This window comes from Ixodes scapularis, unplaced genomic scaffold, assembly GCF_016920785.2.
Source record: "Ixodes scapularis isolate PalLabHiFi unplaced genomic scaffold, ASM1692078v2 PGA_scaffold9__187_contigs__length_104089568, whole genome shotgun sequence".
Classification (NCBI taxonomy): Eukaryota; Metazoa; Arthropoda; class Arachnida; order Ixodida; family Ixodidae; genus Ixodes; species Ixodes scapularis.
In genome coordinates, this window is record NW_024609884.1 from 85259490 (window position 1) to 85277643 (window position 18154).

The following is an 18154-nucleotide window of genomic DNA, read 5'->3' on the forward strand; positions in this document are numbered from 1 at the left end:
CTGATCGACAATTCATGTTCCCGTGCGCGGTCATTAACGCAGCGACCAGTTTGACCAATATATACTTTCCCACACGAGAGCGGAATCTCGTATACCACCGCTGTGGCACAATCCACAAACGGTCGGGCGTGCTTTTTGTTGCAGCCACTCGTGTTTTCTCTTCCCGAGGAAATCCTCGGGCAAAGGCCCGCAAGCTTGCGTGGCGCAGAGAACACGAACGCGCTTGTCCGTGTCTACTCGCTTGTGATTGTTCCTTTGTGTCGCGCAAAAACCTCTAGACTATGAAACAAGTTTCTCCTACCAAAATGTGTACAGGCCAAAAGAAACACGTCCCAAAAAGGTAAAATGAGAAAAAAAATATTTTTTTTTATGACGCGCTGAACTTGAACAATTTTAGAAATCTTCCGCCATGAGTTAATTTATTCCTCAACGTGAAAAAAAAAAAAACAATAAATACATTAATTTGTATTTTGCAGATGATAATGATATGTACTGTCTCTGGTGTTAATTTAAATGCGATACCCAAACAATGTAGGCGAAAAAATTACCAAGGTTAGGGCATAATTGTCCGTAGGTACATGTTTGGATATTTCTTCTAAACTCGTCTTGAACAATAATAATTATATCTTGAGACGACACTTACCTAGGCTATACATAGATCATTCTTAAAAAGTATAACATCTCTACCATAAATAGCTTCGGCTATAGCGCGCTTCAAATATGGCACAAAGGACAATTGTCAAAAACCCGTCGTCCTTCCTCGCTGCTTCGGGAATCTATTTTTCTAAAACCAAGCATGCCGGATGATTGAAATAAACGGCATTGTCTTTCGCAAGGAATGCGGCACCCTATGTAGAATTGCGAAAAAAAATTACGAATGTACTTCTCTGCTTGAATCCAAATGAAACCGCCCGCCAATCTTTCGAAGTTCGACGAAATTCGAACTTTTACCCTAAAAGTTCGAAGTTCGTCGAACTTTTGACTTTTCAGGAATCAAGAGTTCGACAATTTTCGAATTCTTTAGATTAATAAGTTTGAAAGCTCGAAAATTATCGATTTTCTTAGCGTAGGAAGTTCGAAAGTTCGAAAAGCTTCGACCTTTTTAGTGCATGAAGTTCGAAAGTTCGAAAATCATCGAATTTTTAGTCTATCAAGTTCAAAAGTTCGACAAGCATCGAATTTTGCAGCGTAATAAGTTCGAAAATTCGAAAAGCGTCGAACTTCTTAGTTTAATAAGTTCGAAAATTCGACTTCCGTCGAATTTCTCGATATGGAAAGTTCGAAAATTCGAAATCTTTAGAACCGCTTGATTCGATTATCGAAACTTCGATTCGAAAAAAGTTCGCGGCATCCCTAGCTGAAACCCATGTGCCAAACGAGCGACTTGTACACTCTAAAAAAGGCCTGTGCGTCTACTTCCACGCACAACACCCGGAGAGCCAATTACTGCAATTTACAGAGGCAGCTCAGCGAATGACGATGCCAAAACATATGTTTAGACCAAAAAAACGCAGTCTGAGTTGTGACATTAAGCAATACAAGCGTGACTTTTGCATTGCTTAATATCACAACTCAGACTGCGTGTTTTTGTCTAAACATATGTTTCCGCACCGTCATTCGCTGAGCTGCCTCCGTAAGTTGCGCTGATTGGCTCTCAGAGTGTTGTGCGTGAAAGTAGACGCACAAACATTTTTTAGAGTGTAGACAGGTGTTTGGCGGAGAGTAGCGTCGCAGCGTCAACCAGCGACGTGGTAAACACAGTTGCCGCAGAACGCGGCCACAATTCTCTTGTGTCACAGAAGAGCGACGCTCGGTTAATCTACCACATGGCTGGCTATGCTGCCAGAAAGAGAGTTCGGCGCTCCTCCTGACGGCCTCTGAGTCTGCATTCGGAGGTTCGCTCGCTCCCGAGAAGTTTGCGTGGCGCCTTCTTACGGCGAACCGGGGTGACGTCACGGCGAGGACAGAATTTTTCTCCGACTCGCCCCGTTCTTTCTGTGGAGGCTGTGACGACGTTAGCTCTTGTTGCGCTCGGTTCTAATGATTTTCTTTTTTTTTTTTGTGCGCGTTTATCGTATGAAGCGTAAATTTTCATGTGTGGCTTTATTGAGGAACGACCTGTAGCTGCAGGCAAAACTTCAACCAACATTTCAGGCATGGTTGACAGTGCAGGCAACGCATGAATCGCAGCGGGTATATGAAAATGGAGAAATATGGCCACAATTGCAGGAGCATCACTATAGATTTACATCTCACACAATCAATTCTGATGATGGTGTGAATGAATTGGCAGGTTATGCATACTATTTCGGTTTCTTTTTATCTCTGTTTTTAAAAAACGCCGAAGCTGAAAACCTACATGCTGCTCGAGCAACATGTTTAATATACTCTGGGCTTTAAAAAGAGAATCACAAGTGAGACAGCCCAAGTACAGGGGCGAAGGAAAGAAAGAAGGAACATTTATTTGTATACATTGCTCTCATTTGACATTATCTGGATTCGGATATTATTTAAATTGACTCTACTCGTGATATCTGTGGACTTGCCTATATCATCCCTCAAGTAATTTACAACAAACGTAAGCGAAGGTGTCTAGCCCGTTATTAGTCCCCTATGGTCTGAAATTTATATTTTATTTAAATCAAATTGTCCCGAAGCTAAAATACCAGAAGCTTTTCTCACGCAGATTGTCACCCTTCACAGGTTCCACATTTTCTGCTACTCGTGCTGCATCTACCACTGGACAGCCGTTCGAATGCTTGCTGCTCCTCCTGTTTTCCTCTGTTGTCAGAAAGTCCAGCTGTAGGGAGTTTGGAGGCTGAGGAAGCTTTGGGGCACCTGCAGCAGTGCCTGTTTTCATTGTAAATGACAATTCAAACTAAACAGCGTAATTTTCAAATACACAAGGCTGGAATAAAGAAAGAATGTCAGGAAAAAGTATAAACATTCCAAATTACGGCAGTATTGCCGCGCATATTTTTGGCAGTTCAATACATCTCACACAGGCAACTGGGGGCAACTCGGCCGTTTTTTCTGCTACCATACAAACTAATTTCCAGTAATTGTGCATCGTCTAAAAAATAAAACATATCTGCATACGTGTACGAACTATATCATTAATTAACGAAGAAGCTACATTTATATAAAACAACCCTGTTCAACGAGCACTTCAAAGGCCTCCAGAACCAGCATCTGCGAACCAGCGCAAGCAAATTGGCACGCGCAGAGTCAGTGTCGCAAGCTAATTTGCCGACCACCCAAAGACCTTTGATATAAATGCCATTTCAGATGTCTGCAAAGCTGGATGTAATACTCTCTTCAATCATGAACATGCAAGGGACAGAACTCCAGCGTCTGAAACACGCCGCCGCTTCACCGACCCCTCACACGATTGCCTTGTACCGTGTGGACCGACAGAAAGGTTCATCGGCGGAATTGCCTCCGCCGATAGCTTTCGGGATTTGTAACCCAATTATACAGGTAAAAGCGACAAGCATGCTTATAAAAGGTACAGAAGCATGTCAATATCGGCCTAACTCAACGTCCTGTACACCGGGTAAACGAGGTCCCACTCCTCGAAGTGCTTGCGGCACACAACGGCCAAACCAGGAAACCGTGGCAGGGAAGCGAGCCGGATGCGAGATCGCGAAGCGGAGTCCTTCGCCTGACGTCACGGTGCACCTCACCCAATCAGGGCTCGGCGACCGCCTGCAGCGACGCTTGTGTTCGCTCTCGGGGCTAATACCCGCGACACCACACTTTACGTTTGTCGAACGGCTTGAAAATATCGTCACAGCGTGTTTTAGTCATTTTATATTACACAAGAAAAGCATATTAGATGTTCTCACTATGATCAAGGCAAAGTTCCCACAAAGCCTAGGACTAGAATGTCCTGCTTATAGCAGCAAGCTGTGCGCAGATGTTCTCAGCTTTTACATCCACACCCACTTGCACTTTTTCACCAAAGCACTAAATCAGGCAAGAGCTGCGAAACGCCTGGAAATGAAGAACTTGAAGATGAGGCGCGTAACATGACTCCGATAAGGGGCAAAACCTGTGCAAAATAAAAGCTTTTTTTTTTTTTTCGATTTTCACGACGAATTTTTTGTGCAGTCATTTTTATGGTCTTTTTTTATAATTTGTTTTTCGAGTGTGTTGTTTGTTTCTAGTAAACACGGATTTTCTTCTGTATCGCCCTGGATTATGATGTCCCCAATTGGCCGCTCGTGTAGTGTTATTAATTATAGTAATAAACAAAAAATAGATGCTTAAATGGCGTTTTTTGTAGGTTGCGATCCATGGGAATAACGTTCTATACTTACTTTCAAAAGTTCGGCCCTGCGCTACAAGAAAGTTGTTTAGCACAACGCTTTGTAGATACAACGATTCGTGTGCCCACCAAAGCACCGAAGCAGCGGATCGGCCTAAACGCGCTGTTTTGTATCGACTGCGTGAGTGCGCTCGTAACGGCGGATGGTGTAACCCAAGGAGGTTAGAAGTACTAGGAGGGGGCACGTTGCAATATTGGTGAAGCCTAGTCATAAAAAGTTTAAACGATTTTGTGCCCAGCGTGACCGCAGATCTCTCTGGCGATTGGTGCGCGTGACATGTCACGTGTGAGATGGATGGTTGATTGTAGAAGGACTCCTTGCAGGCTTGCGCGCGCTCCGTCCGGTAGGTTTTATCAGGTCGAAGTCTAGACTGTGGTGTGTTCTAGTACCCCACAGCAAGACGAAGTCTAGCTACGGTCACGTGATGTGGTCACGTTGGCATGGTAAGTGAGGAGAGGAAGGAGGAAAATGAGAAAGAGGCGAGGCGTCAAGGGAGCATGGCTTGTGGAGGCTACGCGGTCGACGTCATGCCCTCTCCTACCCTTCTATTCTCCATGGTGTAACCGCGCTACTTGAACAATTAGAGAATGACACGCAGCAGCATAACACGGGAATAATAGGCAGTTTTATTATACTCTTCAGGACATATGATTTTGGAAATATTATTTTTATAAAAATATAATTAAAACGGCGAGTCAACGGAGCGGAGCCGGAGGGGCCGGAGAACTTCAGGCGAAGGCGGTGGTGGCGCCCTCTACTAGCATCCAGAGAAAGAGTAACCTCTCCGCATGGCCATGCTCTCCGTCCAGCTCACTGGTCCAGCTTGTGGACTGACTACTCCTCTCTAGTTCACTGTTGAGTGTCGCTGCGGCCGATGCCATCTGTGTCGTGGTGTGGGTCGTTTGTTGGAGTAATGTTTGAATAGAAGACTACCCTATTTACTCGAGTAATAGCCGCACTATTTATGAACAAGGCCCTTGTGTCTACTTTCCCGCAAAGCACATATACGGCCAATCATCGCGTTGCGCATAAATAACACCAGATTGAGAACAAGATTCTCCATACAAAGAAATCTTCACAGATGTTATCTTCGCGCAAAGACGTTATCGCTGTCCTGTAAACCGCTGGAATCATGCTGTCGATCGTGGTGATTGGCAATCCGCGTGCTCCGCGGTAAAGCGAACCCTCAGGTTTTCTTCATAAACAGTGCGGCTATTACTCGAGTAAATACGGTATTTAGCCAGAAATTTATAATATTAGCCTTTTGACATCCGCGGCCTTCACCAAGAAAATTGAGGTGGGTGAACCCACACTACCAAGAAAAGCATCTAATAACACGCACGCTACTGCGTTGCTCGGTTACACCGGTTGGTTCCACTCGCGGCAGTTATATTTTTTTTACAATGGTTTGTTTCACTTGTCCTGCCAACGAACGAACAGCTTCCGGATCGTAACTAGAAGAGGCACTCCCTCCTTGTCGCAACGTAGTCAACGTAGTAGAATTGTTCAGACTCCGAAACACTTACCCACACCATGGCACAGTAAAGGGAAACATTGGCTGCAGCGGAATTCAATAGCACGGTAATTTTCTTTTGATGCTAAATTTTTAATATGTCTGCCAAAGCTAAAAGTTACAAAAAAAAATGCATAGAACCTGCGATTTCACAGCCCACAGTACCCGTGTTATGTTATCCGGGTTGGATGTCACTGTTTTGTTGAATTCCCACGCTGGTGAACCAATACATCTATTCTCAAAGAAACAAATATTTAACATAAGTAAATAGTGCAGTTGACCCAGGACAGGCATCTGTTGTGGTGATTAATACTTCTCAACGTCTGCCTAGAGCAGACGACGCATCTACGCAAGGCCGTACGCTGGTAACGCCATTCGGCCTTCACTGAAGCACCGAACGGTACCGCACCATTTGCCGCTAAAATTGTTTTCCCACCGATATTGTGCGACAAAGTAAACGCAAGAACCTTCACCTTCTCACGCGTGAACGTGGAGGGCCAATGCGGCGGCTACCGCGGCTACACTGTAGCGGCGGCTATGCCATTCCCCGCTTTGACAAAGATGAAAGCGGGACAGTAGCGCCACCTCTGGGTGGCTAGACGCGCTAGACGCTATGTGCGGCTGAAGTTTCGCTCCTCCCAGGCTCCTCCTGGCGAGGCGCGCCGATCATCTCAGAAGCACGAGGAGCAGACGACGCGGGAGGCTGGTGCGCTTGTCGTGCTGGCCTCGCGCTTCCTAAAGTAATGCACCGAATGCAAGAGGTACCCAAATGTCACAGCATCGTATTAAACAGAAAGGTATCCGCGTCCCGAAAAGTTTTGTTTGGTACCTGGGAGGTGATTCAAGAAAGATCGCCAGAAGCATGAATCGCCGGCTGTGCGGAGGAGAGGTTTAATTATTGTTTCTCTATCTTGTCGCATGATTCAGTAATGCACCTACGCTTGCTTGTCACATTAATAGGGACTTTTCGTGGGTCACACGCGAGAGCATGCAGGGGTTTTGCGTTGCTTGAAGGCGGTATGAGCTGGCGCCCGTGGGGCCCGCAATCCGACACTGACGTTCTACGATAAGTCCCTAATGTAATAGCTACGATGGTTCCCCATGGCTGTCTACAAACAAAACCCGAATATGCAGTTACCATTTTTTTTTATAAAATACTTTAAATTTGAGAACCAAGCTCACTTTGCTTACCCGCCCATTTTGTTCCCCGATGTTAACAAGAGAAAGCGGGTAAGCGGCAACAGACTTGGGGAAAAATTAGGCAGTGTAACCCCTATTGCGTACTGACTTGAACGCATACTAATTGAAAAGAAATTTTGACGGCTGTATTCTAGTTTTCCTATATAATATTACAATGATGTAATTAGCCCACAACAGGCATACTTACTTCCTAAGTGCGTCACAAAATTAGACACTAAAACATCCCTGGGTCGACCAATTTGAGTGTGTTGGCGATGTTAGATGTTCCTAATGTAATAGCTATAGGATGGTTCCCCGTAGGTGGAACCACCTTAGCTATTACATTCGCAAACGACAAATATTCCTAGGCCTGGATTGTTTGCTCTACCCCGGAGACCTGACACACAGGCAACCTTTCTTTGCGGAGGTTCGCCTCCCTAAAAAATTATCACAGTTTTTTAACGGACAGAAAGCTTCAACGCAGTGCCCGCCATTGCAACTGGCAGCGCGATGGGAGCGAACCAGCCGAACCAGCCAACGAACGAACCAGCGAACGGCTGGGCTAAGTAGGGCGAATTTGGGCCACGGCGCGGCGCCACTGGTATCGCTCCAGCGCGCCCCCTGGCCCAGCCGAACGGTCCCAATCACTTTACTGTTGTTTAAACGTTTTATGACTAGGCTTCAAACAAGATGGAATTTGGCCCCTCCTAGTATTTTAACCTTCTTTACTGAAACTAACGTTGAGCTGAAACGAAAGTAGAACAAAAGCAACGAAAGCTCGCCAAAGTGCGCAACTGCTCAACGTCTTCGCGGCTAGTGCAACGGCCACTTCAGCACTCGCCATAACCAATGTAACCAATGTCTCGGTGCTATGGAGCTGCGACGGGAAAATATTTATTATGCGCGTTCTGCGGGAAGCTTGTAACGATTCTCACGAACTAATCGTGTAGATTGCGCACTCGATTACTCGTGCGAATGGCGATAAGCATAACAAACCGACTTCTGGCGGGAGTATTGTTGTTCTGGTCGCCTGTTGTATCCAGTGTTCAAAATCGCACAGATGTGACGACCACCACAGGTGACTTACCTCAGTGATAATATTGCTCGCTTGCTACGCATTCTTAGAACGCTGCCGAGCAGTCCCGCCCACTTTTGCCCCGCAGAAGCGTTTTGGTACTCTGTAACTGGGCCTCTTGTGTCGTTTGTTTTTCCAGAGTTCGGCAAACTATGTAACAAGTCGGAACAGTGTAGTTCCTTGGGTCCAGAGTTCTGGTGCCATCCGGACTACCACAACTGCACGTGTAGGGGCGGCCTCTTGTGGATCGTGAACCTACACCGATGCGCTGAAGGTGAGTTCGCGTGGCGCGCACCTTATTTCGATGCCTGAGCCATCTTTCTCTTTCAGCCGTGTCGCTGAAGGAAGAGTGCGAAGCGTCCGAACAGTGCATCGCGTACGACCGCCACAGCTACTGCGGCGAGTTCGGCCGCTCCCAACTGCCCCCCAAGATATGCCAGTGCCAGTTTGGTTTCAACATGAAGAGTCACGACAAGCAGACCCGCTGCATCGAGAGTAAGCTCAGATGCCAATTGAACACTTTGCTCGGTGCAGGCAATTCGCGAGGTGCCGAACGTTGTCGTACGCACCAATGGCGTAGCCAGGAATTTTTTTCGTGGCGGGCGGGCGGGCTGAAGCCCTACAAGCCCCTCCCATTCCTCCCCTGGCTATGTCACTGGTACACACTCAGTCACTGGATCCTGAAAAAGTAGTGCCAAGCTTCCCGTATGGCCGCCGTTTTGGTTCATGGAATGAGCAGTTTCTCTTTGCCTTTTCTATTCTTGCTGAGCCGATAGAAATTCCCGGTGACAGGTTGCTTTATAATGACACTTCAAATACCGAGCTTTTGTTGTCTACACACCGGCAAAACAAGCGCACATCCGTGCCCCGCCACCACATGCGACGTCTGTGCTTGGCGGCATTGAAAAATCATTTTCCTGTCTTGAAATATGCAAGAACTACAACACCATAGTAAGAGATCTGTGGAGATAAACATGACTGATAAGTTGATTACATACACAGTGCCAAAGACGCTTATATTGGCGAGGAACGTTTTCAGTACGATGATGCTCCATAGCGATTTTGGGGCAACTGGTTCAGAACGTTTCTTTCAAAGGTTTGAAGATTTGAATGGACCAAAATGGCGATTGCCATGGTAACTGAGATCAATCAGCCAGTCACCTCGCAAAGTTTGGTCGTCTGTATGCTCGTATCTGTTTGTGTCTGGCTACCAGGAAAAGATGGCAATGGCATTACTTTCCCAGGATCCAGTGACTTTCGTACACACTGCTATGCAGCACACCGATAGCCGAGAGTCGGGACGAGCCTTTGGTGCCCCGTAGCAGTAGCACGTTCGGACTCAATTGGTTACGAGATGTTTTGGTGGCTTATGATTCCTATCCGTGACGTCACGGGTAGGAACCGTGTGTGTAAAACGCACTGTGGATGCTTAAAACGAAAATGTTCTTAATTCAACACCATCAAAGGGGAGTCTGATATCACTGAAAGCAGAATTAATCTTATTAAAGATGTAGTAACGACCGTTTGGCCAATTGTGGAAGGCTCACACTTGCTTGTGCACGTCACCAATAGCATTCCCATTCAATGCCACCGTGCTGCAAGATGAGTTTTTTTTTTTTTTTTTTTCCCAGCCTAAGCCATGCCATTGTGCAAGCTAGCAGTTACTGGGTTGTTGCTCGTCCGCTATTCGCTGCATTCGGCCAGGGTTCCTTGCACTGGTGGGGCTGTTCTGTGCTCATTGATCTGTTTCTCCACACCAGGCTCATAGTTTCCTCTTCTCTGCAGTCCCCAATGCATTTGGAACGCCGTTGTTTGACAGCAGGGACACGGTTCCTATTGTGATGGGCTGCCTGGCGGCCGGGTTGGCTCTTGTCGCTTGCTGCGCGGGCATTGTGCAGTTGCTCAGGTGAGCTGCAGCCTTCTGGGACGACGGGATGGATGGATATTAACGGCTGTACCCTTTATAATGGATGGTTGCTTGCTTCATCTAGCCTAAAACTTAAACAGAACATGATTCCTCTTCCTCTCCCCCCTTTCCCCCTCCCGTCCCAAGCCAAGCATTTGAGTAACTATCACCAGGCTGTTGGGGTGATTGCCGGGAAGACCTGCGGGCAGAAAGAAAAGAATAAAAATCAAGATGATTTAAATATGATTTAAGTTATAATTTAAATAACACCGGTTTCCCTAGAATGATTTAAATCAAACATTTCCAGCAAAAAGCAGTTTCACAAATGTCTTTAGTTTACTGTTTGTGTATAATTTGATGATTTCAATGTGCATTTAAATTAAACAAAAAATAATTGAGCAAGAAAGGTTTATATCATGCTGAACACAAACAAAAAGCGATGCTCTTTTGAGCAAATCAGGGTGTTGAAGTTTCCTTCTGCTTTGTTTGTCAATTATCTGATGTCATATTGCATGCAAATCAGAACACAAAAGAAAAATGAAAAAAAAAAAAGAAAAAAAGAAAGAAAGGTAATGTCATATTGCAAGCAAATCAGAATATCAAAGAAAAAGCATATACAGCTTCTCCCAGGAACTAAAAAATTAAGCTGCTTTTGTTCAAGTATAGTTAGGGTTTTTATCATTAAGTTAATTCAACTGTTAGATTTAGTCATTTTTCCACATTGTTTTCAGCGATCAAATGGATTGATCAATCAATCTGTCATGTTTAAACTACATATACTGGTAAAGAAGTAAAAAAATCTAAATTAAATCAAGCAAAACCTTATTTATTAGCAGAAAGACCCCCAGCAAGGCTGTCTGTAATTTTCCTCTGGTTAAACCTTGTCGGCGTTATGCCAATACCGAACCCACCGGTGGACAAAGTTGAGACTGGGCTGGAACCACATGGGAGGGAGTCCCAATTTTCCTTCATCCCACCTGTCCCCCAGCTGTGCTAGTTAGTTGTACTTCATTTAATTTTTCCTATACAATTTCCGCCAGCCCTTGGCCTCGTGTTTGTTGCCTTTACTGTGCGGGTGCTTGACAGGGTTGCCAACATACATGTTTGCTCTAAAAACAAGAAGTGTAGAGAAAGGGGTGCCTCAGCCTTGTGTGCTGTTATCTTTCGAAGCCGTATATCAATGGTCACTCTCTCCTGACGATATTCGAAGTGCTACTGTTCCGTGTTTAACAGACTTCCTGCGTTTTTCGTGGTGGCCATCATTTCAAAACTGAGGACATTCATTTCCTTTACAAGCCCGAGATGAGGAACGATAAAGAAATGGACACAACTCACAAGGTCCATTTTCACATTCATTTGCACGTTTTGCAGAGTCAGTTGCTATTTCAAATTTTTAATGCTGTGGACTGGTTTTGCCGTCCAGAGCACAACAATAACAGAAATGTGTGATACGGCTTTCCCGCTATATATAGTGGGGAAGTCGGACGCAGAATGCGTTGTGCGTGGCTTGGCCCCTCAAACGAATCTAAAAACCGCAAAAGTCAAAGGGAGCGATACATGTGAAAGATGTCGGAAATCGTTGAGAAGTCAGAGAGACCAATACACATCTGGAAGTCTACAAGTGACAAAAAATCAGAGGCTAAGACACACAACACATTCTGCATCTATTAACTTTATGCAAAGAATCAAGGTAGGTTTAAAAGTATTTAAGTAATCAAAAAAAAAAAAAAAAAAAAGCCTCAATCGTAAAGCTAACATCTGAGCCTTCAAGCAAAGTCTAAAGCCTTCTACTTTCAGGTACCCATTTTTCCAGTTGGCATATATTTCATGTTCCAAGGTTGTTTTTGTGACGTGGCATATATTCCTAATGAGGCTGGATGTAACAAGTCTCAGGTGTCCAGCAACAGTGGAGGAGGTATAACTCGAAGACCGACAAAATGCCACTGGAACACATCTGTTTCTATAGCTGATGTTCCTCAGTGGCTCTTGCATTGAAAATCGTTTATTTTTTTCGTGACCTGAACAGCAACAAGGTGTTGGTGTGATCGTTCAAAACCGACCATAGCAATTGCTCTGAAAATCTGTGTAAGAAAAAAGAAATAATCCCTAAAGATTAAGCTTTTTTTTTTTCCAGGCAACTCATTATTCTGCCCAATTTTTATTTTTATCTCCGAACAGAGTTTCCTTATAAATTATTTAGTGAAAAAACTGGCAGAAATGGGCAGAAACAAAAATTTAAACTTGTACCAAGAATTTTGGAGCGAGAGCCTAGTTCAAATTGACGTCAGTTCCAACTCGGCGTTAGCGACTTCGGTTGAGTGATGCAGCCAAACGCGTCACACATTCCCGGTGTGATCGGTTCATTGGCTAGCAAAAGTGGAGAATGCGAGCTATGCATCAGCCTCTCTCCTGTCCTTCCTCCTCTGTCCTTTAATTGGGCATGCCGTCAACGCTGAGTGTTGTTTAGCTTCTGTTGGCTCCATCGAGGCACGACCTTTATCACCTTGCCTTCACGTGGGCAAAACGTTGGAATTTATCCGTTTCTCTTTCAGGATAAAACAGCGTTCCGGTCCGTTTAGAACCGGCGAGCCACAGGATCCCAGGGAGTCCGTGATGCTGAACCTCAACCAAATGCTGCAGCCTTACTCAGACATCATCCCTTTCCGAGTGCCACCTTGCAATGGTGAGGCAGCTTTCCTCACTTACACTGTGGCCCACAGTTCGGCTTGCACTCGAGCAGTGATATCCCTGAATTTTTCCAACACCTTATCCCATTTCATCTTGATCGCCTTGTGGGAGAGAATCCTCTAGTCTTTTTTAGACGAGTAATAGACTTTCTTGGTAATATTGGCTTTTTATACCCAATTCTAGCTTTCTCGTTATACTTTTGTGAAAACCTTCCCATAGTACAATGATTCTTTCAATTAGCTTGCCGCAGATGACCTCGCATTTTTTGTGCCATAAACCCCCAAAATCATCATCATCTAGCAGTGATGTCGTGCCCGTGGCTGAAGGCCTACCAAGTTCTTAATTGTTTTGTCTTGGCGTTGCCGTAAAACTGGTTTGCCCAAGGTTTCCAAGATAGAAGTGTTCTGCAGCAAAACTTCCCCAACAAATGGACTGTTCAAGTCCCTGATGTTGTTTTAGCCTTTGAGTACTGTACACTATAGACGCTTTGCACACGCGCCAGAATACAGCCGCCATTGCTGACCTTCTGTTGTTTTACCGAGATACCGAGCCACTGAAATTGGTGTGGACGAGCCTCCACAAAGGCCAATGCTGGGGAGAAAGACAGAATAAAATCTAGGATGGCAATGACCTAGCCTGCTATGGTAATAATGAAGGGAAGTAAAAGTGAGAAGGGGAAACAAAAACTGAAGGTCAGTTATGGCGGCGCCCATGCACAGCAGCTGCAAAGGGTCTATAGTTTCTGGTTTCTGTGTTCACATTAGGGTGTTGTTTTTGTACTAGGGCGATATCTGTGTTTGTGCACGGCTCGAGTGCACAAGATCAGCGCAAAGATTGCCTAAAGAAACGAGTGAGTCCAAGCAGAAGTTGCAGCAGTATGGAGCAGGACAGAACTGTTTCTCCTTTGCTAAATTGCTTGAACCTTTCTGATGACATATCTTTGGAGGGAGATAGTTGCACTGAACCAGTGTCTTAATAGTAATATCTATATATTTCATATGCTAGGAACAAAATGAAAAATTGCACCAAGAAATTGCTGGATTTCCAATGCCTATTTTTTACAGCAATGTGTTGAATAATGTTTGCCATACATTTATTTTTATTTTTTATTTATTTATTTCAATACCGTCAGGGTCGAGAGGGCATTACAGAGGAGGGGTGTGGGTAAAAACAACATGAAAAAGAACACACAAAAGACGCACCAATAAATAACAAAGGCCAACAATGCACTACTGCTAGAAAGTAAAGATTGTTCAGCCTGATATGTTTAGCAAAAGTGGTTAATCAGTGCAACTCTAAATATATCAGAGGACGTTCTAGGAATGAAGGAGTCAATGTACGATGTGGTTTTGGAGTGAGGTATGCCTATTTTAAAGTGATGATCGACGTGCTGCGAAGTAAAAGATGGGTGAGAAAAAGTGAGTCCTTCAGTGAGGCGTTAGAATGATAAATTTTGTAAAAAAAGACATAGATGGGGTATTTTTCGGTGTAGTGATAGAGTGGTTTTCATTGATGAGACCCTACCCGTGCGATGATAGATCTAGAATATGAAACACTGCACGATTTTGCATGGCTTCGATGTTATTCATGAGCATTGTTTGACCGGGATCCCAGATTGCTGCGGCATACTCGAGTTTTTGAGTAAACTAGTGCTTTGTATGAAATTAGTTCTATGGACATGGGGCTGAAGAGAAGTTTATTTTTAGGTATCGAAGCATAGAATTAGTAGTGGTGATGATGTGATCAGTATGAGCTTTCTATGACATGGTAGAAGTAATATGTACACCAAGATATTTATAAGAAGACAAACTGCAGAGGAATGTTACAAATTGAGGATGATGATGGTAACGTGTTTCCACACCCTCACAGCTCTACATTTGTTAGTGTTAAGAAACATTTGCCGCATTGAACAAGTCACATTGAAGTGCGGCATCAGTTTCATTAGTAATTTCACGGTAGGTTACACAGTCGTTGGCAGATAAACTAATGGGTGAAGATACACTTGTTGGTAGGTCATTAACATAAGTAAGAAATAAAAGGCGCCCTAGAACGGACCCTTGGGGAACACCAGAAGTAACAGGGCTGAGACAAGAATTAGCTTCATTTGTAGCAACGAACGACAAACAATCAGTTAGAAAACATTGAATCTATGACAAAGCATTGGGGCCTATTTTAAGTTTACTAAGTTTAAAAAATAGGAGTTTGTAAGAAAGTTTGTCGCACACTTTGCAAAAGTTGAGGAAAATGCAGTCAACCCGGGATTTCTGGTTTTCAATGTATATACTGGAAACCAGAGGGCCTAGTTATGTGATCATCAGTGGTGTAGCCGGGTGGGGGGCTGTTCATTTGGACGGGGTGTTCTGCAGCACGAGAGCATCCATTGGACAAGTTGGAGCTTGAGATTTGTTCCCTCCGTTTCCTTGAGGAAATCCTTCTTTGTGCAAACAGCTCGTTTTGCCAAGCCATTTGATGCTGGATGAAAAGGATTAGTCCAAATCATTCCACATTATCAAATACCATTTTTTCCGTTGTATAAGTCGAGGCTTTTTTCAAACATTTTCCTTGGTGCGTCTTATACAACGATGTAACTTTTATGCGGGTCTTTTTTTCATATTCACGGTGCGACGCCATTTTTTTATGCGCCGCGCACCACCTTTCGTAGAGTACTGTAACTACGTAGCCATAGGTAGTGTTGCCCCTTCCAGGAGGCACTGCTGTCGCCGCACTCTTCTACACTTTTCATAATTGCCTCGGAAAGTGAGAAATTTTACGGTTTCCTCGAAGCGGCTCAATGTGGATAGGCGAGACAGTGAGAATAAATCTTTTACAGTGACCTTATGTGATCGAAGTTGCCTAATTCAGCCATGGTTCTGTATTATTTTGCCTCAGTCCAGTAACACTGAAAGGTAAGAGGGCTGGTATACACGCTTTGCAGAAAATTTTCTCGCGTCTTTCTAATTTTTTGTTTGATGAGGAGTTATCATCTGCCATGCTCCAGCCGTGTTGCTAAATTGTAAAAGGAAGGATTGCGGCTAGCTGATCTTTTAGCAGTACACAAAGAAGTGTGTCAAGATATATCTCGTCTCCGTGACTTGGCCACGGCTAGGCCTAGTGTTCCAAAGCTTGGTTGATGAGTGTCTGGTACGTTTAACTTTCGTTCGCTCGGCATGTGTACGCTCAAATAAAGCCGACTGCCTTCTCATTTTGCGCATTTTAAGTCCTTTTGCTGCGAAACACTCGATTACCCTCGCCAGACAGCGCTGTGCTATGGGCATTTCTTGCTAGTCAAAACGTCAAAGTTGCCCGTCAAACGGTACGTGCGATCTAGCCGATTGTGCGAAACTCTGATTTACCTATACTAATGCGCGTAATACGAACAAACCCGTGGCGTGAACTGTGCAAAGAGGTGCGACTTATACAAAGGTGCAACTTGTATACAAACTTTAATGCAAAAACGGCTCAATGTATGGATGTGCGACTTATACACTTGAACCTCGATTTTACAAAACCCAATTTCACAGATTTTCCGACTTAACGAACAAATTCAGATTCCCCGCGCAGCCTATGCGCAACGTCTCCCTTCCTTGATTTTATGAAGTTCCCGATTTAACGAAATAATTAGCGGATCCTTGTGACTTCGTTAAATCGATGTTCAACTGTAGTCCGGAAAATACGGTACACATATTACTGGTTGCAGTTACTAATAATATTCAGATTTATTAAAAGGGTATTTTTTATTTGCTTCTAAACTTGATGTCAAGAAGTCGCCTGGGCCTGATAGGGTTTCAGACATATCGTTAGGAAAATATGCAGAATGGTGTTCCCTTTACTTATCCACTATACAGGGTGTATCACGAAAAATGGACAAATTCAGTATTGCGAAAACTAAGCATTGCAACAAAAAAGGCTTTGTCGTTTTGGTCCTGGGCCAGGGGCCCATTTACGAAAATTATTAAAGTCCGGGATAATTAGATTGTTAAGTATTTTTGCGTGACTGGACTTTTTTAATATTGGGTTTAAGGTCATGGTTTCAATTAGAAAATTGCTCAGCATCATCGAAAAACGCTAAATCAACAAATTGCAGAACAATAGAAGGCATGCCAAGCATTTTACAGCTTTCTGAAAAATTGCACAAATTCAACGGGTTTTTAAGTTTCGGTTTGCAATCGGAGCGCATCTCTGCCCCAACGTCACCGCGCCCCGTGGAGAAATAGTGCAACCAACCTCTGCTGCGCTGTCCTCGCGCAGCGCAGCTGAGGTTCGTTGCACTATTTCTCCACGGGGCGCAATGCCGTCGGGGTCGAGATGCGCTTCAATTGCAAACTGAAACTTAAAGGGATACTTCAACGAAATCTGAAACATTCCCGTGGTGTTAAAAAATAGGTTGAATATGATCCACAATATCCGTAAATGACAGTCGCACGTTTGTATTTTGAGCCTGGTGGCTGTACTTTTCGTTATAAACGGCCCACTCTGGCAAGCGCTCGGAGAAGGCCCAGCGGAGGCCACGTGACATCAAACGCAATCGTGACGTAGGTCGTCTCAGGACGAGCAATGCTACGGCGAGGCTGACGCCGAGAGGATGGCCTAGTCGTTCCAGCCACCGAAGCGGCTGCTTTTGTACGAATTTTGAGTGGCGGGATAATCTTCTGTAATCTTGTACGGGGACAATAGCGACTTCTGCGACACACAAAAGGCATTCGCGGGAAGAGGGGAGTTCCTCCTGCCCCTCTTCTCTCGTCGTGGCCGGAGGCGAGACAACCTCCGTCACTAGTTGTCAAGGTTCTTAGACGGGCATTACAAGCGAGGCGTTAGCGACATCCACCAGGTGCTCTTTGCTAATCGTTAATTCGTTTTAAAATTCCTTTTCGTGACTTTTTTAACAAGATATTGGTATGTTCGATGTGATGCTGCTCCTTTGAACACATATAGACCAAAAAATGAGCGCCGAAATTTCGTTGTAGTATCCCTTTAAGAACCCGTCGAATTTGTGCGGTTTTTCAGAAAGCTGTAAAATGCTTCGCGTGCCTTCGATTCTTCTGCAATTTGTTGATTTAGTGTTTTTCGATGATGCTAAGCAATTTTCTAATTGAAACCATGCCCTTAAACCCAATATTAAAAAAGTTAATTACGCAACAATAGTTAACAATCTACTTATCCCGGACTTTAATAATTGGTCCGTTTTGGTCCTGGCCCAGGACCAAATCGACACAAGCCTTTTTTTGTTGCGACGCATAGTTTTCGCAATATTGAATTTGTCCACCTTTCGTGAAACACCCTGTATATGAAAAATTATTACCTTGTGGAGGCTTTCCATGTGCCTGTGGTCCATTTTTAGATGGTGAAATCATGGTTAGGCCTAGGTACAGTTGCGTCAGTTTTTGGACCGAGTGTCACTGGCACGAAAACTGCGTTCAGTGTCGTAGGGGGCTTTCTCATCAGTTAAAAGAATGCCCAAGTTC

The 18154-nt window shown here is 44.4% G+C and overlaps 1 protein-coding gene across 1 annotated transcript in view; it reads left to right on the forward strand.

Annotated features, from left to right (window-relative positions):
- The first annotated feature begins 7846 nt into the window (after positions 1-7846).
- LOC8029199 overlaps positions 7847-18154 on the forward strand; it is a 30863-nt gene continuing 20555 nt past the window's right edge. The window contains exons 1-5 of the mRNA XM_029977684.4: positions 7847-8101; positions 8238-8372; positions 8429-8593; positions 9884-10004; positions 12557-12687. Of these exons, the coding sequence (XP_029833544.3) occupies positions 7999-8101; positions 8238-8372; positions 8429-8593; positions 9884-10004; positions 12557-12687 (655 nt within the window). The 5' untranslated portion in view covers positions 7847-7998. The remainder of the gene's footprint in view (positions 8102-8237; positions 8373-8428; positions 8594-9883; positions 10005-12556; positions 12688-18154) is intronic.